The 27,089-nt window shown below is 44.2% G+C and overlaps 2 protein-coding genes across 5 annotated transcripts in view; one reads left to right on the forward strand and one right to left on the reverse strand.

The window, feature by feature from the left end:
• Positions 1–1,360: 1,360 nt before the first annotated feature.
• On the reverse strand, positions 1,361–25,710 carry Vav (Vav guanine nucleotide exchange factor). Of its 4 annotated transcripts, none has more exons than XM_028303196.1 (16): positions 25,323–25,710; positions 23,926–24,101; positions 23,513–23,572; positions 20,817–20,967; positions 19,294–19,464; positions 18,795–19,010; positions 16,667–16,786; positions 16,097–16,213; positions 14,603–14,779; positions 13,695–13,894; positions 12,706–12,823; positions 11,620–11,762; positions 10,712–10,846; positions 8,998–9,147; positions 2,813–2,981; positions 1,361–1,635 (listed from the first exon to the last, which is right to left on the reverse strand). In XM_028303196.1, the coding sequence occupies exons 1-16, from the start codon at positions 25,539–25,541 to the stop codon at positions 1,561–1,563; spliced, it is 2,397 nt and encodes a 798-aa protein (XP_028158997.1). In that variant the 5' UTR covers positions 25,542–25,710; the 3' UTR covers positions 1,361–1,560. The 4 variants fall into 4 exon arrangements, with proteins under 4 accessions (XP_028158997.1, XP_028158925.1, XP_028158847.1 ...); XM_028303124.1 differs by having other exon boundaries at positions 13,695–13,906; XM_028303046.1 differs by lacking the exon at positions 20,817–20,967 and adding an exon at positions 23,237–23,414.
• Positions 25,711–25,943: 233 nt separating this feature from the next.
• The window catches only part of alpha-Spec (alpha spectrin), a gene marked incomplete at its 3' end in the record, with an annotated part of 43,950 nt that continues 42,804 nt past the window's right edge, over positions 25,944–27,089 (forward strand). Inside the window, exon 1 of the mRNA XM_028305978.1 lies at positions 25,944–26,049. The remainder of the gene's footprint in view (positions 26,050–27,089) is intronic.

Here is a 27,089-nt window from a genome sequence, read left to right on the forward strand (position 1 = left end):
GTTCAAGTTAAAAAGAACAAAATGTTGAATAAAATAATTTGGCACGTCATCTCACTATTGTTACTCAAATTCATGCATAGAATATATTTGACTGAAATATAAAACTGTAAATAAAATACTACTTGTAAACTGTGTTTCATAAAATGGTCACAAAATGTGAAATCATGTATAGAATTCATCACGATTTGAGCATAACGTTTCGTCATGGAGAGTGTTCAAGATGTGCAAATTATTATTTCTTATTATCTATCTAATCTACAATTCATACTAGACTTGGCGAGTTGTAAGCCACATCGGCGTAAGAGTTACTTTTCACGAAATGGTGCACCATCTCTACCGACCGCGGAGTCTCAGCCGACCTCTCACTTTCCTTTCACTTATATCAATATTAAAGCATTTTTACGCACCATCAAAAACATCCGAGTGCCGACAGATTTCAGATAAAGAAGAGAGCGAAGGACGCGTTCGCCTAGAGAGATAACGCAAAGGGGTCGAAGAGTTAACCAAGGTCATAATATCATACCATGTGTTCATATTACCGCGCAAATCACAATATGATGCTGCCACACCGAATATTTTTTAAGAATTTAATTTTCTAACTACTAATTCATTAAATATTACACTAAAATATCGAGATTACAACACCGTATCCGAAGTGCGATTCTCAGATGCCACACTACGCTGGGGTGTTTCTGGGTACGAGTATACAAAAATATCTCGGTGCACATCTACCGAGAGCATATCTACCGAATTTACACTCAAGTATTTACATTGCGTTTTCACACGTCAAAAACCTCCGAATTTATTTGAATCCCTAGTTATCTAGGGCGGCTTCTTGTATCGCATTCGGTTTTACTGTACATTGCGTGGCGTCGCCGCCATACGCACGTGAAACTGTTTCGTTAAACCGCCGCGCGCTAACATGCAGTCACAGTATTTCGTCATAATATCACTGTGTCTCACCGTCACACACTGAGTTCACTGCACTCACATCGCCGTCGCCTTCGCCTATCGAATACGGTATAATGCATGAAGTTTCAAACGAGAATAGCACACACGTGACGTCGCAGGCCACGCCCATTTCATAGCGTCCCGCCCACTATTCGGTGGCAAAAACTCACTCACTTTATCACTCTAAAGCAGCGGTTCCCAAACTTATTTTGTCTACTGCCCACTTTGAGAATAAATTCTTTTTAACGCCCCCATTTTTGTAGTCAAGAGTCGAGTGCTCAGTCGGTGTCTAAGAGTCCTCCTAGTAGATGGAATTATAAATCGCCTCCCAAGCCTCTATATTTTAACCTCGATTTTTTCCGGGGTCTCTTACCGCCCCCTTTAATCCTGCAGCGCCCACAAGGGGGCGTTATCGCACACTTTGGGAAAGACTGCTCTAAAGAAATAAGTGGGTAAGTTGCGACGTCACAAAACGGTTGCGTTCCATTCTCGCCTTGCTGGTCCATTATACCGCAGCCGGGCAGCTCAGACGAGGTCGGCGGCGTCGTGGTCAGACGCGCGCGGTGGCGCGGCGTAGTGCAGCTCGCGCTCGGCGAGGCACAGCTGACATCAGTCCAGCGCGCCGATGCACTCAGGCTCCTCCCGCACGCATTCCTTGGGGAAGTAACCGGACCGGTTGTCGCCCTGAGGACGGAAATATTCAAACTGAAACGCTGTCCGCTTTGAAGTTTGTAGTTCTGGGATTCTTAAAATTGCATTGGAAATTGAAAGCGATCCAATAGAACATTTGGAATTTTGGAGCCACACAGTTGGAGTGAGGGGTGTCCCTACCACATTATGGATCTTTTCATCCACGAAGACGCGCCTCACCATTCTTCCGTTATCGATACACGCTGCACTATCCATGAGCATTGAGTGCACACGCACATTACAATAATGACGCTCGGATTGCTCGAATCAAACTCCCCGCACCCCGCGCTTCCCTCGACCAAAAACTGGTGGGGCGCGTGTTCGTGGATGAGACGATTTATTTATAACGTCTTATGAACGTCATCGTCTCGCTAGCGCTTACGCAGTGACAAAGCGAAGCGAGTGATTGCGTTACTAATCAAAAAAAAAGTTGCAAAAAATTGCTACGTCAACACACTTCGGTAGCTGTCAAGACGTTAACACTCGAGAGACGCTAGTGTGGGTGTCCTTAAATTGCAAAGGAACGTAATGTAGATACACAGTCAACGTCAAATAGTTCATGACACCCAAAGTGGCCAAAAACTTGGCAGCATAACCTTATTCCAAAAGTAACTAAAACGTGTTGCGAACTTTTTGGCTACTTTGTCTCGAACTGATATTAGATTGGTATTAGACATTAGACGCTGACTGCACTTCGTTCGGCCAAACCAGAGTAAAAACAAATGAGTAGGTCATCTTCATAGAAACGCACGGGCGCGGTTTGTATGTGAGCGCGCCAACACGTATGCGGCGCGCACGCACACACTATCAAAATTTAGCGGGGATTAGCGGGGAGCCAGTCGTGGTTAGGGTTGCCAGGTCGAAAATCACAAAAGCCGGACTTCGTGCTTCCAACATCCTGATGCGTGCGCTTCAAAATTATGATTCTGTGGCTCGACTTTTACCTGGCGCGGCAACCAAATAAAAAGCCTAACAAAAGCCGGACAAGGCAATATTTGGCCGGACAAGTCCCTAAAAAGCCAACTAACCCTAGCAACCCTAGTCGTGGTTGCGCCGAATTTTGTCAGTGTGTGCGTGCGCGCCGCATACGTGTTGGCGCGCTCACATACAAACCGCGCTCGGTGCGTTTCTATGAAGATGACCTACTCATTTGTATTTACTCTGGCCATACCTTGTCCAGGGTGCGTCCCTTCCACCAGCCGCGGCTGTCGCCCTCCTTGCTGAGCACCAGAACTTTAGCGCCGGGCCGCAGCGCCAGCTGCGACGAGTCCAGCGGCCGGAAGTCGTGGATCACCGTCGCCACCACCCGCCGGAACGGCCAGCGGAGGTTTGAGTTTAGTCTGTCAACGAAAAAATGTAACAGTAAAGCCATGTATTCATTAGGCAACATTTGTTGATAAACACTGTTTATAAACTGTTCATAAACAATGTTTCATAATGTTTCATCATCGTAAACAGTTTATAAACAGTCCATAAACATAGGTGATGAAACATTGTTTATGATACATGTTGCCGTGCTCACCGCTATGAGTGGAGAGCAAGTGTGGACGGCCAAGTTTCAGAAACCTGTGTTTATGGTAAACTTGTTTTACACTAAAGCCTGGTCCGTGAGCACGTAGAATCCCGTCCAATGACCCCAAGCTACCCATCCTTATCGCTCGCACGTAATTATGTTGCTGTCGCGCTCGCACACTCACTGCGGGCGCGCGTCGCACAGTCGCGACAGCAATATAATTACGCGCGAGCGATAAGGATGGGTAGCTTGGGGTCATTGGACGGGATTCTACGTGCTCACGGACCAGGCTTTAGTCTTAAACAGTTTATCAACAATGTTGCCTAATGAATACATGGCTTTAGACTTATGCCCGTTTTCACCATCAATCCCTAATTTTTAAGTGACCCCCTATGAAAACAAAATTCCTGTTATGTGTTACCATAGAGGTCACTTAAAAATTAGAGATTGATTTTGAAAACGGGCATTAAACCCCCTTATTAATGAAAGTTACACCCTAGTTGAACTCTGGCTTATATCATTTAGTATGGAAATGTCATTTTATTCCAGTGTTCATCCTAGGTGTAACTTTTTATTAATAAGGGGGAAAGAGAATAAATCACAACCTTTCAGTATAGTGAGCAAGGCCGAACCTCCGCTGGTTGGGTTTTTATTGTCAGTCAAGCTATTGGTAGATCCTGGCTACATAAGTACATAGGAGTTGCAGGGGTGGGAACGAGAGGTGGGAATAGTCCCGTATAGTGAGCCAGATGTATCACCTTTTTATAATGGTCATAAATGAGATAATTTATTTGTATTTACGACGAAATTAGCTTGGCAAAAAATTTGCACATTAGTGATTTGAATGCGTATACTACAATAATGCAGAAATCAGAAGATCGAATCTGTAAATCTCCTAGATCTTATTTTTTTATTAACTTATTTTTTAATTAACTCCAGAAGTCTGTCCATCTGAGCTAGATTCAATGTGGAAGATTTTTTTTTTCTCTTTATTTGGGACAACAAACAGTTACATTGAGGGCTTATGTACTAAATCTTAATAATTTGAAAATTTTGTAACAATGCAACCAGCACCATTGTCCACAGATAGGATCTAAAGTAGTAAATTGCAGAGCTTCGACAAAATTAAACTATTACTTAATGTGTAAATGATGTTAGGGTTGCGGCAAAGTTTTACAGTACAGTAAAAATTCGGCAAGCTACAAAATGCAAAAGAAAAAACGATTATTGCAACCAATGAAAAACTAAGTACATAGCTTATACATAATATTATAGTTTGGTAATGACAATGACAAGAAGTCACACTAATAATAAAAAGGAGAAAGTTTGCGAGTATGTAAGTGTGCATATTTGTTACTTCTTTGTTTACATCTAAACGGCTATGGAGCGATTTTATAAAATTTGGTATGAAATTAGTTGACACCCCGGACAACACATATTTAGGCTACGCATTACCGCGGGTAACACCGCGGTGCACAGCTAGTTATATGTAGATAACATAAAGTAAACCGGTTCATACGCCCTTCGCATTACTAATGATTTCGTAGATATTTTTCCTAAAAGAAGTAGGCGTGCATGAAAATAATTCAACATCACTGAAGTACTTATTATATGAGTCCATTAGTCTACGCAAGGGCGCACGCTCAGCCGCGTTTGTTTTACAAGTTTTAGGAGCAAATACTATGCGTTTGCGAGTTTGACGAACGGCGTAGGAACGAAGTGGTACATGAAAGAATATTTTATTGGTGAGTTGATTACAGCTATATACACCGTGTTACTTTGCATTCTTGCCATATTCACAGAGATAAAAGTAGGGAACAATACCTATTATTTAAGATAAACAAGAGACTCCCATAAAGAAAGTGCACTAAGATTTTAGTAAATTTGGTTTTTCAGTACAAATTGGAATAAACCAATTTTGTCTCGCACGTTCTACAGGTGCAAGTGGAATAAACCTAGTGGGCGTGGCCTAGTTCTTAATTTTATGGCTTTGAGTACCAGCCTTTTTATCCAGTCATAATAGCTATTTTAAAATACTCTTCAGTTGATTTCAGATTTTCCTTTCTACTTTACGGGCTTAGGAACGTCAAAAATACGTAATAATTAATAGGGTTTCAATTAATTTACAACATTGTACCCTATTTTTACAAATTAATAAATTAAGTATGAAATGAAATCACCTTATTCACAATTAATTATTTATTTATAAGTTCCTACTTACAAAGTTTACGTACTGCGAATCAAGTGTTCAAAGTGTCCTCCGTTCTGATGAAGGCACAGTCTAGCACGACGAAGCGTAGGTTTTTCGCTTTAGTTTTCGCAACACATAAACGTTTTGTATCACAGTTTCACTAAACAATCCTTTCATGTAACGCGTTTACNCGGATACCGTATAGACCGGACTCCTACAGCGTGTGACATCGACCGCACCGTGTTCACCGTATAGAACGTCACACCGCACATAGTATAGAAGCCACGAGGAACGAAGACGTGGCAACGATCCACCACCGATTATAGTATAGTAGTGCAGCGATTGGAGACACCGTCAGCGGAGCTTCTACAGTCTACAGTCCACCGCATCATCGTTTTCACCGCATCCGTACAGCCCACTCCGCTCATTCACTCCAGTCATCGATTATCTGGCCTCCGATAGTTCCGTACAGTTTTTCTAGCCGGATAATAAACAGTCCTGCACAATTTTTCTGGTCCTTCGAGCCGGATCGTTGTCTACCGATCCCGAAGACATAGAACCTTCGAGAACATTGAAGCGGCCTTCGTGAAGTGGCACAGTACATCACAGTTATAGAATGCCTGTGACAAGATCGAGGAAAGGCAAGGCGAAAGCATCGCAGCCCGCTACGCCGCCCATGACGTTATCACCAGAAGGCGTGACGTCATCACAGCAGTCCGCCGTAACCGCACAGGAGGAACTGATGCATTTGGAGCCTCCATCCGTAACAGACGTCACAGGAGAAAAACAGCACTCGACGGCTTCACCGCGAGAACCACTCGCGCATACCGATTGCGCCCGTCGACTAGCTAAGGCGGAGGCAGAGATAGCCCGCCTACAGTTAGAGCTTGCCATCGCCCGCCGCAAGCTAATAGAGTTGGAGTCCGAAGATTACGAAGATGACTCGGCATCTTTGAAAGGGGATGGCGACTTACAACCGCCATCGCCTGTAACCGTCACCGCACCGCAGCCGACATCATCAAAGCAACTAATAGACCTCACTGAACTCGCTACAGCCATCGCAACCGCAGCGCGCACCGGACAGCAACTACAGTATGTGGCAGAATTGCCGAACTACAGTGGCGCGCACTACGATTGGCTCGCATTCAAAGCAGCCTACAATGAAACTGCGAGTTTCTTCAGTGAAATAGAAAATATAGCGAGACTCCGGCGGTCACTCACGGGAAGAGCAAGGGAAGCCGTGACCTCCTTGCTGATAGTAAATGCGAAGGCGCAAGAAATTATGCGCACTTTGGAGATGCGCTTTGGCCGCCCGGACTCGATAGCTCTGTCCGAGATAGATAACCTGAGGAGACTACAGAGACTCGTCGACTCGCCGCAACAGATTTGTGTGTTCGCCAGCAAGATACAAAATAGCATAGCAACACTTCGAGCACTCAATCGAACACACTACCTCTACAACCCGGAAATAGTACATAGTTTAACCGAGAAGCTGACACCAGCGCTTCGCTACCGCTGGTACGACTACGCCTGGGAGCACACCGAAGAGGAACCGGACCTCATCAAGTTCAGCCACTTCATCGAGCGAGAGGCCGAGAAGTGCGCAAAGTTCGCCGCTCCCGAACCGATTTATAGTGAAGACAGATATCGCGATAGCAAACCACAGTGCACCCAACGTGTCTTCCACGTAGAAGAGAAGAAGACAGTACATAGATCGTTGTGCTCAGTTTGTAAGGGCCAACACTCCGTCACTGACTGCTATAAGATGAAGAAAGCAGAAAGTAGTGAACGCTGGGACATTGCCAAACAGAAACGCCTGTGCTACCGCTGTCTTCGTCCCTGGACAAGAGCGCATAGATGCCCAGGGATACAGTGCAGAATCAACGGATGCAGGAAGACACATCATAGATTATTGCACCACGATACCGTCGCGCCTACCGAAAAAGTGAACGTAATAGTTTCGCTTACACGCCCCGAAGAAATTGCGGACAAAAATCCATCAGGCGCTAATAGGAAATCGTCGCAATACCGGCGGGAGTCACAAAATAGGAACTGGCGAGAGTTATCGCAGCTTCCATACCGGCGGGAGGATTCGTGGCGTGAAAATAGAACAGAGGAAAAACGTAGAAACTTCAACAACCGCATATCGTCCGAATCACGCCAAACATCACGTAACAGATACAAACGGCGTTCAACAGAAGATGTCGATAGACAACGCGAACCGACAGAAGAGAAGAACTGGAGATTGAAGACTCCAGTACCGGCGGGAGCAACAGAACAAACCGCAAGATAGAAACCGCAACAGTTATCTCCGTCACCGTTTCACCGAGCAGAAACAGCAGTCGTCCTGCTAGCTGTTTTTCTGCATCGACGAGTCCGTCGCTGCACGGCGGGAGTATGTGCAGGACGACTACAAATCGGCCGAGCGGAACCCTAAAAATATCAAAAGAAACCGCAGTAAATACGTATACGCAACTATAGCTATAGATATGTAATAAATCATCGGCGCTCGGCAAGTACCAAAAAAGACAGAGACAGCGCGAGCGCGCAAAGGATAGCGATAGTACGCGCGCCCGCGATAACCGCCCTTACGATGTACGAAATAAGGCTCATATCCGGACGCCTTATAGTTTGTTTACGACTCCCGCGAGTTCGAGTAAGTACTTGCGTATTCCCGAATACGGGCGGACCGCGTTCCAGAAAATAGGCGGGCTTTTATGGGTATATAAACCGGCTGCCGGGCCGCACCAAGCATAGTCTTCTACAAGCAACCGAAGAGTATAGTAGTAGTAATAGTCTTCTCTAATCAACCGAAGTGAATAGTCTCAAGACAGTCTACGAAGAAGTCTACTCTCGCCGAGTTCATAGTGAAGATAGTTAATAGAAGAACGACTACAGCATAGACCTCGGACACCGTTATAGCATAGCGACATCGGATACCGTATAGACCGGACTCCTACAGCGTGTGACATCGACCGCACCGTGTTCACCGTATAGAACGTCACACCGCACATAGTATAGAAGCCACGAGGAACGAAGACGTGGCAACGATCCACCACCGATTATAGTATAGTAGTGCAGCGATTGGAGACACCGTCAGCGGAGCTTCTACAGTCTACAGTCCACCGCCACTCCAAGCACCATTTTGATTAAATTATTCATTGTTTGAATACACTTCAGTCATTTTTGTATTATTTATAACGTGATTTGTGTTTGATGGATTTCTCAGTTTTTTACAAGTGTCAAAAAGACATTTTAAAGACAATAGATATTTAAAAATACAATAAAAAGTAAAAAAGTCTCCATCGCCATCGCCAAAAAGTGATGTGCATGCGTTACGATAATTAGTGGTGTGTTTAACAGATTGTCGATAAAATAAAATACTCAAGATTAAAAAAAATTTTTTTCGGGCATTATTTTTTTACGGATTTGTGTTCAGTATCAGTAATATAGTAACCTCTGTAAATATGGCAAGAATGCAAAGTAACACCCTGTATATTAAGCTTGGGAATGCGGATCCTCTTTGAAATAAGAACAAATAGCAACCGAAACGTCAAGCCGTGAGTACGTAACTCATATAAAAAATGTCGCGTAGAGATCCGTGTTTCTCTATTTTACTTGAGTTTAGTGACCGATAAAACAGCTTACATACCCGACGAAGTTCTCCGAGAGGCTGGTCTTCTCGTAGTAGGAGACGAGCTCGACGATGCTGCGGAAGAAGCGCGACTCCGACAAGAAGTAGTGCGGCACCTGGTCGATGGGCTTGTGGCACACACGCATGTGCTTCACCGTGTTGTCCGTCCTGCAATAATGTCAGTTATAAAGCCGTGGCATAGTGAGTGAGAGGAGAAAAGAAGATACGAAAGAATGGAATAAGGCATTTTTACAAATAATCATCATTTCAGTCACAGGACGTTTAGGGCTGCACTGCACGGCACTGCTGAACATTTAGGCCTCCACCAATGATTTCCACGTCGCCGGGTTGGTAGCGGCCTGGATTCAGCGCTGGATGCACAGCGCATTCAGCGCTACCTTGTGGGTGGGTGGACGTCGCACGCTGCTTTTTCAAGTTACGTCGCCTACACTCCAGAACTTTGCTGCCCCATCGGCCGTCACTTTTGCGCACATAGTAATGTGCCCTGCCCCTTTCTACTTTTTTATGTAAGACAAAACAGGTATTTAATCGCAATCGCAGCTGGTGTTGGTGAGTTGCAGTCTAGGATGGTACATATCTACCCTGTAAGTGTCTATTTACTTCAGATTGCTAATCCGTCGGGCTCATTACAAATTCAAGAGAGTAATTAATGCAACGATGCTGCGGCGGCGCGGTGCCGTTATGTAAACGGCCTAACAGTAGTTCCATCTCCGTCACCAGGCCTACATCAGAGCGAGACAGCGTCGGTACTAACTTGAGCGAGAGCGCGTAGTGCGTGTCGGTGTGCGCGTGGTCGCAGCAGGAACGTGCCGTCCACGCGCCGCTCCAGCCGCGACGTCGCCATGTCGCGTCCGTCTCCCTCACCAGGCCTACGTCGGAGCGAGACAGCGAGGTACTGACTTGAGCGAGAGCGCGTAGTGCGTGACGGTGTGCGCGTGGTCGCAGCGGAAACGTGCCGTCCACGCGCCGCTCCAGCCATGTCGCGTCCGTCTCCCTCACCAGGCCTACGTCGGAGCGAGACAGCGAGGTACTGACTTGAGCGAGAGCGCGTAGTGCGTGACGGTGTGCGCGTGGTCGCAGCGGAAACGTGCCGTCCACGCGCCGCTCCAGCCATGTCGCGTCCGTCTCCCTCACCAGGCCTACGTCGGAGCGAGACAGCGAGGTACTGACTTGAGCGAGAGCGCGTAGTGCGTGACGGTGTGCGCGTGGTCGCAGCGGAAACGTGCCGTCCACGCGCCGCTCCAGCCATGTCGCGTCCGTCTCCCTCACCAGGCCTACGTCGGAGCGAGACAGCGAGGTACTGACTTGAGCGAGAGCGCGTAGTGCGTGACGGTGTGCGCGTGGTCGCAGCGGAAACGTGCCGTCCACGCGCCGCTCCAGCCATGTCGCGTCCGTCTCCCTCACCAGGCCTACGTCGGAGCGAGACAGCGAGGTACTGACTTGAGCGAGAGCGCGTAGTGCGTGACGGTGTGCGCGTGGTCGCAGCGGAAACGTGCCGTCCACGCGCCGCTCCAGCCATGTCGCGTCCGTCTCCCTCACCAGGCCTACGTCGGAGCGAGACAGCGAGGTACTGACTTGAGCGAGAGCGCGTAGTGCGTGACGGTGTGCGCGTGGTCGCAGCGGAAACGTGCCGTCCACGCGCCGCTCCAGCCATGTCGCGTCCGTCTCCCTCACCAGGCCTACGTCGGAGCGAGACAGCGTCGGTACTGACTTGAGCGAGAGCGCGTAGTGCGTGTCGGTGTGCGCGTGGTGCGTGTGGCGCGGCCGCACGCGCAGCAGGAACGTGCCGTCCACGCGCCGCTCCAGCCGCGACGTCGCCATGTCGCGGTCCATTTCACCCACGTACCTGCATCACGGGATAAAACAGGATAAAAACTATTAGCTATAGCATTAGAAGAAGAAAAACGTAGACAAGACGAGACGACGCGCGCTTCTGAGAAACGGTTTCGGGCATTTGCGGCATTCGGGTTGGACGGAGTTCTATCTCTACTAGCGGTCAACTATGAAAATTATTGTAACGAGTTAAACGGGCTCATTTTGCAGTCGAGTCCGGGCTTTACACATTTTATGTACAGTTGGATGAAGATAAAAAAAATAAAGATATTTATTTACATAAACATATGTGAAAACACATTATAGAGCAATTTGTCATTCAACATTCATAATTCAGCCGGGCTAGGATGCGCGCAGTGATAAAATGTTATCGATGATTTTAGACGAGAAAAGGGCTAATCGCGAAAATTTTCTAAAATGGCTTGTCACGGCGCGCATCCTAAAATAAATAAATCATTTATTGTTCTAATTATGACACATAAAGTTCAAATCAATACTACAGATGCCTAGGCCTACAGATGTGCGTGTAACCAGAGTAAATACAGATGAGTAGGTCATCTTCATAGAAACGCACGGGCGCGGTTTGTATGTGAGCGCGCCAACACGTATGCGGCGCGCACGCACACACTGACAAAATTTAGCGGGGATTAGCGGGGAGCCAGTCGTGGCTGCGCCGAATTTGAAACCGTGCTCGGTGCATTTCTATGAAGATGACCTACTCATTTGTATTTACTCTGGTGTAACATTTGGGTATCTGTAGCAGACGGCGGTGGCTCTTGTACTGACCACATGTAGTAGTGCAGCGCCTGGTCGGGCTGGTGGTGGTGCGGCGGCAGCGGCGGCGCGGGCGCGGCGCCCCCGCCGCAGCGGCCCGACAGCGCGATGCACTCCTTGTGCGCGCACGCGTTGCACACCGAGCACAGGTAGCCCTGGGGGACGACACGAGAACGTGAATATACTATCAACTACTATACTTTAAGTTTGTGCATAATCTTTTTCTTAAAGGTTTTAAACCTTTGTTTGTCACCTGTCATCCGCTTTGCAATGGAGGGAAGTCGAACCTTAATTTCGAACTCCTCCTATGTTCTTCTGATTAATTTCGTTGCGGGTCCAATGACAGTTTAACTTTCCCCCCGGGACAAACTTGACCTTCATTGGTTGGGTTTTTGTGGCGGTCAAGCTGTAGATCCTGGCTACACAGGAGTTGCAGTGGTGGGAACGAGAGGTGGGAATAGTCCCGTATACTTTAAGTTTGCCGCTGGCGATATGACGTCACTCGAAGGGATGCGTCTATAACTTTATCAAACTAGGTATATTTAAAATATTTTTCATTTATTTTTATTGATAAAAAATTTTGTATTTGCGTAAAAGAAGACACATTAATTGCGTTTAATAACTAACTAATTGCGTTTAATCGCGGTTGCGGGAGGGGACGCGCATTACACGGACCGGCAAACTTAGCGCGAACGGGTAGTACGCAGATAGTACAGTAGTAGTCACACTCGAACGAAAGCCAGGTCTTCACTAGAGGCAGCCTCGAGTCAAGCGGCTGCCTCGGCCTGCGTTTGCTCCAATGGGGACGCTGCCTCAACCTGAGGCACGACTCGTTGTGGAGCAGGCGCTCAGCCCAAGGTTGCCTCTAGTCGATACGCGGCTGTACAATATTAATGGATAAATAAGACCTAAAGGGCCTATGCTAAAACTAGCACGGGTGCTCGCTAAGGTCGTCTGACGCAGGTCGCGTTCGCCCACCGAGCGTGTGGAAAACTGCCTCACGCGTCTGTGCCACACTGCGTTGCTTATACTGTTTTTCGATACAGACGCGTGTGTATTGCAAGTTTTTGTGGTATGTGGGAAAGAAAGGCTGGTTACCTGAAATATTCTGCCTTTGAGGAATTTTGAACAATGATGACACGTTGCTGGTTTCTCGAATGTGTGTAAAACGAATTTGTGATTTGTACTTCTACAGCCGGGTGGTTCCAAATTGTCTCTGTAACAACAATGAAGCGTAATTTGAAGTATGCTAAATTATAGGTTTATCTTTTCACTAGTGGCCACTCGCGACTTCGTACGCGTGGACCCCGTTTTAACCCCTTAGGTAAAATCCGTTTTTAGCGGATTTCTACACCATAGGGTGTAGGACTGTAGGTTCCTTTATAGAAATTTCAAGTTTGTAGGTGTTATAGTTTTTGAGGTTTCGTGATTAAGGGGCGTCCATTAATTACGTGAGACAATTTTGGCTATTTTTCAACGTGTAGGTGGCGTCCTTGGTCCGGCGTACGAGGTAGAAGTGCGAGGCCCGGCGCATCACTACCGGCCCGTGCGGGCGGTACCACAGAATAATAATAAGTACTACGTACAGAAGTTTTACTTCGCGAAGGTATTTAATAAAATGTATGCTCAACGTTATTAAAAATATGGTGTAATTTAGCCTGTCTCAAGAGTCAAGCACCATTTTGTTGACAAACGTCAGTGATCGGCACTGCGCCGAAGCTATAGGGCTGACTTCGGTAAAATGGTGACGTGAGGTGCCAAACTGCGGAAAATGGCGGAGGAAATACATGATTTAGCATGAATTATCATGAATAATATTAACTACTTATTTACCTCTCAGTGTCTTGAGGCAACTTAAAAAAGTACATTGTGTTTTTATTATTATTTAGGCTGGTGTACTAAATACTGCACAGTATTTAGTACACCATTTTCTTTATTTTCTTCCATCATACACAAGAATACGCGTGCGTGAGTCAATGTTCGCTCGTATGTGAGGCCTTGTCGAATAGTATCCTGTAGGTGGGCCATCGTGCGTGTTTTGTTTTCGATGTAAACTCGCGGAGATGAACAGGCCTGGCGGTACTCACATGGCGTCGCGGATGGCCTTGACCCACTTGCGCTTGCAGTCGTCGGTTCGCGCGTACAGCGTGTAGGTGGCATCCTTGGTCCGGCGTACGAGGTAGAAGTGCGAGGCCCATCGCGCGTCCCCGCGGAGTCTCCGCCCTCCGCCCTCCTCCACGCGGTACTCGGCCAGGCGTACGCCCACCCGGTACGAGTACTGGTTGTCCTGTGTGAGAACCAGTATATCGTCGCGGTAAATGTTTTGGCAGCGAACAGAAGCGGGTCGACACTGTGTTAATGCAACGTTGCTGGTGAAGCGGACGGACAAAACTGTTGTAACACATCGAAGTTGAAAGTCACACGGTAGGTTAAATTATGAAATCGTCCTAATGACCTAAAGTGATTATTGCATGTCATGAATTTTTACAAAATAAAGTTACCAAATTATCCAGTACAAGGCTGCCGAACCCCACTGTGGCCCGCGAAACAACTTTAAGTATGGTTTGAAAATACCAAATTCTAAAACCTCACCGTACACAGTACAGCCAGATTCAAAGTTTATGAAATGTAAGTGGCCTGTCGTTAACGACTGAATCCACCGTTTGGCTCGACTCTTCAAAAGGTTGAGCAGCCTTAACCCAGTACATCATGTTAGGCTTAACAATTACATAATAATCGATTAGTAAACAACAACAGATCCATCACCCCAAAAGCCAAGAAAGTTACGCCAGAGTAAATACAAATGAGGTCATCTTCATAGAAACGCACCGAGCGCGGTTTGCTTGTGAGCGCGCCAATACGTATGCAGCGCGCACGCACATACTGACAAAATTCGCTCGGTGCGTTTCTATGAAGATGACCTACTCATTTGTATTTACTCTGGTTACGCTCCACCACCAACAAATGCTCCCAATCAATATCCAACACAATTCACCTTGACGGGCTTGCAGAGCAGCATGAGCTTGTCGAATACGAACACGTAGCGCGTCTTGAGCTTCTGGTCCTCGTGCGCCTTGACCTTGAGCTCGCCGTCCAGCAGAAGCCGCCCGTACGCCGCCAAGCCCGCGCCGCCCGCGCCCAGTGCGCCGCCCTCCCAGTCTATTATGCTCTCCTGGTAGGTAAATGACACGTTAAAACTGAGGTATCTTATGTACAGTCACGGAATGAAAAGGTTTGTCAGTTTTCAAATTGATTCCTTCAACGAATCGCGAGCACATAATATTACCTTTTAAAACTTTGTTACAGAATAATCTCGAGTTAGAGAAAATAATCTTTAACTGTTCGTCAGTAAAGTTCAAAATTATTCAGATCAAAGTTGTTTGACGATTTATCTTGTCAAGAAGATTAATATGATTGATAAACTAAAACCTTCTTGTTGGTTCAACCTGCCATTATTATTTCTATTAAATAAAAAAAACTATTGTCAATTGGTCAATGTCATCATTGCATTGCACTGATGGGATAGAAAAAAAAAACATACGGGTGGAATTGAGAACCTCCTCCTTTTTTGAAGTCGGTTGAAAATAAACAAGCAAAACCTTATTCGTTAGCAAACGTCATATTTATGTAAATGTTAGCAGCACTGTTTCTTGAACGGTTATGTTGGCAGGTTTGACTCTTACAGTACCTAGTGCAAGCGAAAACCGACACTAAGGTGACGAACCTTTTCATTCCGCGACTGTACTACATGATATTATAACGATAAATGGGCGATATTGCAACAAAACATTATTGTAAAGGTACTCAGAGAATCAATAAATTGATATTAAAGATGTTCTTTTGTCAATGAGGGTTTTCGCGAATGAAAGATCCACTAGATGGCGGGACGTGGATGTGGGGTCTGACTGCTGCGTGATTGGTGGATTTTGTCATATCTGTCAATGTCATGTCAAAAATAACCAATCATGCAGCATTTGGACCTCGCGTCTACGTATTGCCATCTGGCGGATTTTTCATTCGCGAAAACCCTCATTGTAATAAGTAAGGCACTAAGGTCGCTGTCCGCGCCCCGCGTGCCGCCCTCCTAATCTATTATGCTTTCCTGGTACACACGACATTAAATCAACACATTTTTGTCGCAAACGCGCGTCTATTAGAACTGCATAACCTTCGAAATGTAGTTGCAATATTTGATGATATTAATGGCTCCCAGTCTATTATGTTCTCCTGGTACACACGACACGTAAAGTATAATTGAGGCAGGCTAACTCTGGATAAAAAAAGGCAATTTAAAAAAAATTTACTGCTGATAAGCTGTCGACTGTAACTCACGATTGATTGTTTACTTTGCTCTATCTATTAAGATAGATTCGAATCGGTAAACAGTTGCTAGTAAACAGATATGAAAGATGTTCCATTGTGATGTTAACTTTGCTGGAAGTCACCTAAATTAAAATTAAATTGTGTTACATACTAGACATGCACTAACCTGTACTTTAGCTAGCAGTACCAGCACCTCGCTATCTCTCTTCACTTCATTTATGTACTGAGCTACATCGACCATAGCTTCCTTCGCCCGTTCTAGGCCACGGAAATCTTCGTGGTTCTGAAAAACACAAAATAAATACATGTGTACCGAGTCGTATGCAGTTTCATGACACTCAGTGTAAATCCTGGTAAATCCAAAAGTCGTGTTGTCGCGATTTCCGATCATTACAATTAATTTATTGTTTCTTGCACTGTTTGGTCTTCTGACACGTCACCACAGCAACTTCATAAAATACAATTTAAATATTGAAATTCCTCCTGTAATGGGTTAAAAAAAGTAAATAACCAAAGAGAAAGAGACAGTTGAAGCTTAAAATATGGGGGCTTTAGGTCCAGTTGCCATCAAATCGGAGAGGCAAGGAGACGAGAGCAAATTTTCTTTCCGCTTTGGTGAAAATAATCTGCCAGTTTCGCCGCACATCTCCTCTCCTCTCCGCTTTGTTGGAAACCGGATCTTATGCGCATAATTTTTTACCATAGCATGTTATTCTGTGTCGTTCGACATACGTACCGGCTGCGTCTCGTGCACGAGTTTGTCGAGCAGTAAATGGTACTTGAGCACGCGTTGCATCGGCACCGACAGGATGTCCCGTAGCTGGATGCGCCCGTCGCTGTGCTCCTTCTGACATTTCTGCGGGCACACAACAGTAATACTCGTAAAGAACCTTATTACAAATACGCAGGTGTTAAGTTACAACTACCAGGGAATCTGGTGAAGGTCATTTTATTGGTTCTTCATTATCGAATAGATGAGGTTGAAATAGTAAACGTAGGTTTATACACCTGCAGATTTCGAAAACAAGTCTGTGTAGAGATTAATGTGAATAACTGTGCTTTTTCACTGTGAGAAAGAGGGAATAATATTTATATTTATTTCTTGACAACAATGTCCTTTATTTATCGGTCAGTTGCACAGGATAATTAATTTTAACAACAATGTCCTTGATATATCGGTCAGTTGCACAGGATTCCACCTCCATTCATATTATACACAAAAGCATAATAATAATTAACACCTTCAGATTCCAGTCACGGTTGCCGGATTAGATAATATTCACGGCTTTAGGCGCCAAAGACCTTAGCGGTTTCCTTATCCCACTAGTCGTGTAATATGACTCAGTCAATTGTGTTATTACACAGCCTACTCAGACGGTGAAATGGTTAAGTAATGAGAACGTAATTAACCTCCTTCTGCGAGGGCTTGGTGCTGACGTGAGAATATTATACTATTGTTCTCTTTAAACTTCATAAAAATATTAACACTTTCATTTTTATTTCGATCAGATAATTAACTGGCAGTTACAATGCTCGCCAAAAGGTTAACGAATTATTCATGTTAAAACTTAAAAAATGTACTTTGCATTTCTGTTTGAGGTTACACAGATTTTTATAAACAATGCCAATGGCAACATAAGAATCGAAAAGTGAAGCTACATATACACAAAGAAGTGTACGCACGTGACAAATGACTATTGTCATCACTGTTAATTAGTCTCTCGATCATTAATTATTTAATGATTTACTCAGTCTTGATACTCTTGATCTTACTAGGTATCTTGTTGGTTATTTTACTTCATAAAAAGGGCAATCGATTTGAAAATGGTGACTATGTTTCTTGGATTGGTTCTCATCGCCGACAAATTATACTATGTCGTGCATCCTAAATCTACTAGCATGTTGTGCGTGAGTTTGAAGCAGTTATAACCAGGGTTCGAAAATATCCTTATGATACATATCCGATATTTGGTTATAACGTACAGCACATGTCATGACACGCCAGGAACATGTCGCCAGCCGCAACAGGCCGCAGCGTGTCAGACTCACCGCCAGCTGCTTGCTGAACGTGGCGTCACTCGCGTCGAGCGCCTTGAGAGTGTCCTGGCCGTGCGTGAGGTTGGAGCAGTAGTCGCCGTACAGCAGCAGTCGCTCGCGCCACGCCAGGAACACATCAGCCAGCCGCAACAGGCCGCAGCGTGTCGGGACTCACCGCCAGCTGCTTGCTGAACGTGGCGTCCCTCGCGTCGAGCGCCTTGAGCGTGTCCTGGCCGTGCGTGAGGTTGGAGCAGTAGTCGCCGTACAGCAGCAGTCGCTCGCGCCACGCCAGGAACACATCAGCCAGCCGCAACAGGCCGCAGCGTGTCGGGACTCACCGCCAGCTGCTTGCTGAACGTGGCGTCCCTCGCGTCGAGCGCCTTGAGCGTGTCCTGGCCGTGCGTGAGGTTGGAGCAGTAGTCGCCGTACAGCAGCAGTCGCTCGCGCCACGCCAGGAACACATCAGCCAGCCGCAACAGGCCGCAGCGTGTCGGGACTCACCGCCAGCTGCTTGCTGAACGTGGCGTCCCTCGCGTCGAGCGCCTTGAGCGTGTCCTGGCCGTGCGTGAGGTTGGAGCAGTAGTCGCCGTACAGCAGCAGTCGCTCGCGCCACGCCAGGAACACATCAGCCAGCCGCAACAGGCCGCAGCGTGTCGGGACTCACCGCCAGCTGCTTGCTGAACGTGGCGTCCCTCGCGTCGAGCGCCTTGAGCGTGTCCTGGCCGTGCGTGAGGTTGGAGCAGTAGTCGCCGTACAGCAGCAGTCGCTCGCGCCACGCCAGGAACACATCAGCCAGCCGCAACAGGCCGCAGCGTGTCGGGACTCACCGCCAGCTGCTTGCTGAACGTGGCGTCCCTCGCGTCGAGCGCCTTGAGCGTGTCCTGGCCGTGCGTGAGGTTGGAGCAGTAGTCGCCGTACAGTAGCAGTCGCTCGCGCCACGCCAGGAAGACATCGGCCAGCCGCGGCGTCCCGCTGCCCGGCACGCACACGTCTGTTGCTAGCTTTAACTGCCGCAGCAGCCCGGTGTGTGTTTCGTGAAGCTCCTATAAATAAATAAACACAAATTAAAAAAACCTATTACACATATTAAACATGTGCAACGATAACCTCGTGTTTCCATGGAGTTTTGATCTGTCACATTTTGCAAATCACATCAAAGAATATATTTGAGTCTTAAGTTTATAATGGCAGACAAACCATTTGCATCACCATAATGTAACTCGTGCGTGCAATAAATACTCGGTGTAACCGTTTACTGACATCGGTATTTCCCGTTCCGCCGTTCGGCCGGTTACTAACTAATACAACCAAATAAGAAATTCTCACCTTTATGCCAAAGAATATAACTTGCAGATCCTGCGGCTTCAGATACGGCGTGAGCGGCCTCAGAAAGTATTTGATTATTTTGCTTAGTACGTCCACATAGTTGGACTCTGTGTCCACTAGCTCCCGTATCACGTAGTCCCGTTTCTCTAGACTGAGCGACGACGTCGCTAGCTGCAAGCGAAAACCGGATTAATTCAAATTCAACACGTTTACGCGGGTTTTAAGCGTGTAAAAGCTATTATGTACAGTCCAAAGAGAAACACATAAAACATTCTAAAACAAAACTCTTACTAAAAACATGTGTATCGCTAAGACTTCCAATTAACTAACTACAAATGGAAATTATTTTTTGAAACATACGAGGAATAACGTGCTTATGAATAATTCAATTGGCGCGCGGAACGATACAATGACTTTTACTTATTTCTTAGAGTCGAAGGAATTTCATGGATGAGGAACTGAACTGACGACGTCTCGTCTCGCGTTTAATCCGCGTCTCCATCCATGAAACACCCCGAGCGGCCGTCGCAAGTACTTTCTTGTCGTTACGGTAATTACATGGAATTAAGTTTGCTAACAAAGTCATTCAAAGTGCAATTTTATGTGACGACTTACAATCTGAGAGTGTTTAATTGCATCTGAGAGTAATCTTTATTTTAAGCGAGTTAAATGTACCAATACCACATTGCCTGAGAGTTTCAATAGAATTTTATGTTTGACGTTTTCGTGGTAAATTTTAGTAATTTGGATTATCTTTATTAACATGACCGGAGTAATGTTGGCCTTGGGTTTTACCCCTTATCGCACTGTATCGTAATTCCGTGTGTGGTATTTGAAATCATTATCCCTCGTAGTTTAATACTCTCGTCAAGTAATAACGCATTAATGGCTTTTTAAGGAGCTGCGTGGAAGTGTGTTGGTCGCGGAAATGGTGCGTTAAACTAATTTGATGTCGACCATCGTAACATTTAGAACTTTAATGTCTTAAGTAGTTGAAGATGTTTATTCGGTCTCCTTTCTCTCTTTCTTCGGATAATGATGATTGAATAAATGCGTATTCCTTGACGAGTGTATAGATCGTTTCATTCACGAAGACGCGCCCCACCATTCTTCCGCTAATGTTTGAGTGTTATCGGTACACGCTAATCGATATCTAATCGACTCCATTTTATCTTTCTTCTCTCACTAGCGTAGGTGAAAAATAAATTGCTTTTTTCAAAGTGTGCGTGACGTGCCTTATGTATGGCCAATCACAGCACTTTTAAGCCTGTTGCACATGTTGTCGTAGACTCTCAGTCGCTTTGTTTTTACACAGTTGAATGTGTGTGTGGTAGCTGTGGTGGGGGAAATGTGGGGACACTGGTTCTCGTTGTAGTTACGCGCGAGTTCATATCTATTCCTTTCTATGATCTGAGGCTCGGATCAAGCTCCCCGCTTCCCTCGCCCAAAATTGTTGGGGCGCGTCTTCGCGTATGAAACGATAACAGCAATCGCAAATAAAAATGAAACCAAAAGCAGCGTACTGTGTTGAAAGCGGGCGGGTGGTGTTGCACGACGGGTGTGTCGCGGGAGACCTTCACGGCGCAGAGGTCGTGGTATATCTCCTCGTCGTGGATGCGCGCGCAGTAGCTCGCGTACTCACCGACGTCGCCGCCCGCCGCGCCCGCGCCGCCGCTGCCGACGGCGACACGTCAAACAACGCTCTACCGTGCACTACTACCCCCGGTACGGTACGACACAATCGTGTTGGCGGATAGGGGCAGTCTTACAATTTTTATTAATCATACACAGGGTGTCCGAATAATCTCGATTAAGTTCTGTAATTCTAATGGTGCGTCCACATTGGGCGAACAAGCTCGCGCGGCACGCTGGCCATCCTGCTCTTGAGTGAGCAGGATGTCGAGTTTGCCGCGTGAGCCCGTCCGCCCAGTGTGGACGCACCATAAGAATCAATCTAATCCGATGTTCTATAATAATATCGTTAAATGTTATGAACGGCGCAGATCAAGATATAACAAATAGTCTTTACTTTGTATGATAAAGACAGCTCTGTTGTGATTGATATACGATTTATATTGTCTTGATTCTTGCGTATTGATTACAGAACAAATAGTTTACAGCCCTAACAATTGTGTCGTACTGTACCGGCTAGATGGTGCAGAGCTCCATGCTCAATCACACACAACTATAATATTATTCCAGAGGGCTTACTCTACTCGCTTCTCTCCCGAATGAGCTTTTAAGCGGGCTACACCATTTAATAAATTTTGAGCAGTTAGTCTTTCCCGCTTTGATAAACGGTAAAATGGACTGACAAAATAAACTAGAACTTTTTAGCATTATTTTCAGAAACGAAGTATAAATATTGTCTAAAATATTTGATCGATTGATATGAACTGCGATATCGTTCAGGTGATCCACTCAATACGTTTGTGTGCTGAGGAATTCAATTGGAATGTAGGTGCTAATGAGCACAATTGTCGCGGTGCGAGATGCTATGTCAATTACTCGCTGCAAGAAAAGACGGATGGTGTATCATCGTCACGTTGCTCAAGTTTTTTGACAGTTATTATCGTGTACAGTATCTCAAGCACGTAGAAAACTGTTTCTATATAAAAGAGACATCGGAACTGCATGATAAACTTCCATCATTCACAAGGAAAATCTGACACTCAACATTACGAGTGCCGCGTGTGGACTGCGAAAACTATATTGAACGTATGAATTATTCATGCGTGTTGACAAATATCATCAATTAAAACATACTACTAACGTTATTCGTGTCGTCAAAAACGTAAATAATACTTTAGGGATTCCTGATTGAGTAACAACAATAAATAAGCGCACCGAGCGTTGTCAGCGCACCGCTTATAGATTGTTTGTTAACATTAACCATGTGTTCGAGAGATCGACCTTGTTGTTACACGGATTCTGTAACACCGATTTTAGCTCAGGAACTGGTGTAATGTTTTTAAAGTAAATAATCAGGGGAAAGTACACAAATTCATAGTCAGTTAGTAGTTTAGGATATTGGTGATTGAGCAAGGATTCATATGCAGGATAGTGTCGCGACGTAGCTTGCGCACACGCATGCAGCGTACGCGATAAAGCCGGACGTCATTTGAACCAATACTACACTGATACCGTTATTATAAAATAGCTTATCAGCGCAGTAACGGGTCACATATTCAAATATTTACCAAAATGTATCAAGTAAAAAACATAAGTTTAGTATCATGAAAATAAACTGCATAAAACTAAAACCACTCTACTAAGCAGCTTGTGTCGTCATGCCCGTATATCAAGAAGCGAACTATGTACCAATCTATTCGATCGCCAAACAAACCAGCCGGTCGTCAACGCGCAGATTAACAACAAGCCAATACTGTTCTTTACCTACTCGCAGATAAAGTCAAAATGACAACATTCTAAGAAGTACTTGATGTGAACTTGGTTATCATATCAGTATAGAAAGGTTGGGCTCTTCAAACTTTTAAATATTAGGAAATACAATTTGTCATACTCTGTTTATTGACACATTAATGCAAATATTGCAGAATGGTTTATTAATATTAACGAAATAATGTAACTCACATTTCTTCGGATTTCAAACAACACGCAATTACGACACGATTAACTGTCGAATTAGTAAAGAACAGCATTGTCACTGAATTTTTGCTGGTATCCAATAGAGATTATCATTTCGTTAATTAATTAATTTTACGAATTACTTTACGAATACGTTTAATGTTTACATAAATACTGAAATGGTACTGATTACTTATTACCGACCGTATTAACGATTGCAAAACTAGCACCTTGAGAGTTACGATTGCGAAATGTGCTGTATGCTACAAACGACCTCTACAAGTGCTGAACAATCAAGGATATTTTTTATGAATCTCTAGCGGAAACCGAGCAGTTCGCAATGATGTGGGGCCACCTCCGGCATCGCTGAAGTGAACTTGACATAGCAGAGGTCCTCGTAAATTTCTTCGACGCGATCTTCGCAGGTGGCGCTGGGGATGGTGAACTGCACCCACGGCACCTCGGCCTGCGCCGCGCCTTCGGGGCTCCCGCTCATGCTGTACGGCGGCGCTTCGAGCGACACGCTCGCGCTACTACAATTTAGCCAACCAGTTCATTTCCAGTTTGTGCTCTATTGAAATAACTTTACTAACGTTAGTGATTGGTGAAATAGAAACGTGAAGGTACTTACACAGATTGCAGGTCTTTATAAATATCTTCTTCGGACTGGGTCCTGTGTGCTGAAAATGGTCTGAAAAAAAAAAGGAATTAATTTATTCATTGAAATACTTTGTACTGGTCATGTACCCAGAGTATAGAAATTTCCCTGCAGGCCATGCGATGCGCACCGCGATAGGCGTTTATCGCGCCATTTTATCGATTTTACATCATAAGCCCATACATTTCGACGAAATCATCGATAAGATTTTATCACGGCGCGCATCCTAGCCCGACTGGAAGAGTAAATAGAAATTATCAAATTACTCAGAATAGTTATGTAAAGTTGTGACATAATATTACTTTTAAACAAACAAAGCTAGGCAAAGTAATAGACAAGTATGTATTCAAACCAATGAAAACATCAATTTGTAGAATAATACTCACTTAACATTTTTGACTTGTGCTTTGGGACATTGGCTCAACTTTGCCAGTGTGCACAGTACTCGATGGAAGTTGGACAGATCAAACAGCATTGATGGGTCAAACAGATCTGTCTCCCGAAGCTCAAACACTTCATGGCATGTCCTCAGGAACACTTTTATGTTGCGCATGCACAAGAACTGTGAACAATAAAATTAATGTTAAATACCTTATTGTCATTGGTGCCTTAAGATTGTTGCAAGCTTCAATTGTTTATGAACATAATGTAACTTGGTAAAATATGACTTTGTATAGACTCTTGTCAGCAAGTCCATCTCACTATTGTGTTTGCACCTGGCATAATTTAAAAAATCTTACTACTCAGTAACTAATTACTCAATTAGTTTTGTGTTTGTATTGCAATATTTAAAAAAATAGCAATATTGCTATTAAACATATTGACAAAGGTGTTTGGTTTATCAATAAATAGGAAATGTATTTGTTATTTGTTCCTAATTGATATTATTGAGTAATATGCTTATCTTTGTTTCCTCATTTCCATATCCTGTTTCCCCCTATTTAACATGTTTATAGTTGAAAATAATATAACTGGGTCATTATAATTATAATGGCAGAATAATATAATTTGTAACATTCTTGAAGTAAGCTGACAATTAACTATTTACTAAAGTCAGAATATATCAACAAAATGTAATTACTTCCACAGAGATTGGTAGTGCCTTCCTGTGTTCAGATAAAATTTATGTACATGTATAATTCATTTTATCTACTATGAGAGCAAAATTAATAAGATAAAGTGTGCACTACATTATATTATGTAATAAGCTGTAAGTAAATAACATCAGGGAAACATTGAATCAAGGCATTAATTAATAGCTAATCAGCTGTTTCCCATCCATCTTACAGCATTTAAACAATAAATAATAAAACTTTCGCTCTGCTTATATGAAGAGAAAGTATGTAGTTAATGTAGTAGGTATACATCACACAGACAGCCCGGTCATTCACAAGTTTACGAAGCAGATAACACCGGAACTATTTCTGAGTACTATTGACACACTCAATAGGGGGTATCAATGACACTGTAATGCCATTCATTCCTGTATGCATAATTAAACAAGTCAAGAATATACTGAATCAATACAAATATGATAGTACAAAGACATGGGACTTACTTGATATTACCATCAGTAATATTTAGAATTCTACCCAATAAATTAACGTTATTTAGGAGCAAATAGACCAAAAACATGTTGAACCATATTGTAACTCCACAATTATTGGACAACACAATGGTATGTCCATGAATTAGTCTCGCGTCACACTTATTTCAGATACCAGTCGAAATTAATGGTTTATAATAATTAGAGCGAAGGTCACAGTGGATGGGGCCCGATTACCTGCGCCATCTGAGGCCGTTGGTTCACGTCCTTCATGTCGATGCAGCCGGGGTGCAGCACGTTCAAGAGGTTACACAACAGAACTCCATCGCGTAGGGTGTACGCCAGGTCGTGGATGGTGCTAGTTTCCCAATTCGCCTTGTGGTCCGGACGCAGCAAGCCACATCTCGTCAGCCAGGACGCGCACTCGCGCCAGAGATCTTCGCCTCCGGTCGCCATGTTTTACGCGCGCTCCACAGTGCACATCGATAGTATCAGTCCAGAGCACAGCTTTTTAATAATCAACAAGCCATTGTTAAACAAGGGTTAATTGATAATTGACATACAAATTGATACAACAAACACAAGGACCCAGCCAGAGCAAGAATTTTTTGACAACTGAATTTTGGTATTGCCATCATGCAATTCTACGAACATTATGTTTACGAAGCATGCTGTAAGTTTTCTATCTGATTTGAGTTTTCCATAATTATCTACCATTTTTAATGTAAGAAACCAAAAACTGAGAGTTTTACTAGATAAAACACGTTTGTGATAAAAAGAAAATTTCAATTTCTCATCACCGTTTGTAATGTCAGAAAATTACCAATCTATTTTATATGTTTTTATTATGGCAACATTAGTGACGGCGAAGTGACGCGGCTGCATGTCGAACGAACGATTTTCCATGAAATTAAGTATTTTTAGTGAAATTTTGTGCTAAGTTTGGTGTGTAAAACGTACAAAGGTAAGTTTGCTTAATATTGAAGGTATTAGTTTTATTGTGATCGATTTGTGAAACTAGAATTTCTTATCATCAGATGACACACCCATGTATATCACCGACTGTTATTTCTCTATTTTCTTATTATTTGATCAAAATGTTAGCTTTTGTGTCTTAAAATCCTATTAGAATCCGTTAGCTAATATGTTCACATAAGGGTTACGTCCTGCGGAAGTCTATATTTATCCTGCACCGTTATCCTTATTAGGTTTATTTTGGAGCATTACGTCATTGTACATAAGAGGGGAAATGGGTATGAGGTCGGCGTAGGTACTGCATAGATAGGTCCGCCGGCAGCTGTGTGAGTGCCGAGCGGAGGCGCTGGAGCGTGCCAGGCGTGGAATCTGGAGCACCGTCGCGAATCGACAGCGCCGCGTCAAAACTACTACTTTCCATCTATTGATAATTTTCACAGTATCTTGATAGTGCTTGCTGAATATTGATTACAAATACTGCAGTGCTGTTTTTAATATTGATTACTTTCTACATTAGGTATGTGAGCCCATTTAATTTGATTAGAATTCCTGTTTATTTCCTGCAGAGTAGATGTTATTGCCTATAATATTTAATTTCTTTCATTAATGTAAATTCTCATGCCATTGTCACCAAATCAGCTGATTGAAATAAACATTTTCAACGTTTTTCTAAATCAATGTAGTGAATTAATTTATTGGTTACAAAATTGTATTTTATTATATTTTTAAAAGTATCTTTTAAGATTATTCAGCATAATATTAATTTCATGGATGCATTAAATTAGATAGAATGCAGTTGCCAAGCCACACCCATGCACATAAGTGTGTTAATGTGAGCACATACATGCTTGATTAAATTACATAAGTATTGATTACCTGAGTGCAGTGGGTACTGGGGAGAAGGCAGTAACTTTAACCGGCTGTTATTACTAATTATGATATCCAACTCTGATGCAATGATGCAGTAGAGAGTAGATAGTAAAACAGTACCAAAAAGTAAGTAATTGTACTGTTGCTGTTTATCATGTT

This window comes from Ostrinia furnacalis, unplaced genomic scaffold (assembly GCF_004193835.3).
Source record: "Ostrinia furnacalis isolate ACB-3 unplaced genomic scaffold, ASM419383v2 OfSCF0048, whole genome shotgun sequence".
NCBI lineage: Eukaryota > Metazoa > Arthropoda > Insecta > Lepidoptera > Crambidae > Ostrinia > Ostrinia furnacalis.

Coding starts and splice junctions, on each gene's coding strand:
- Vav (XM_028302979.1), bottom strand. CDS start 25,541: ATGGCGACCGGAGGCGAAGATCTCTGGCGCGAGTGCGCGTCCTGGCTG. Junction 13,907..14,602: donor TGCTCTGCAAGCCCGTCAAG/GTGAATTGTGTT, acceptor GACGATATACTG/GTTCTCACACAGGACAACCA. Junction 10,847..11,619: donor GCGCTGCACTACTACATGTG/GTCAGTACAAGA, acceptor CCCGTGATGCAG/GTACGTGGGTGAAATGGACC.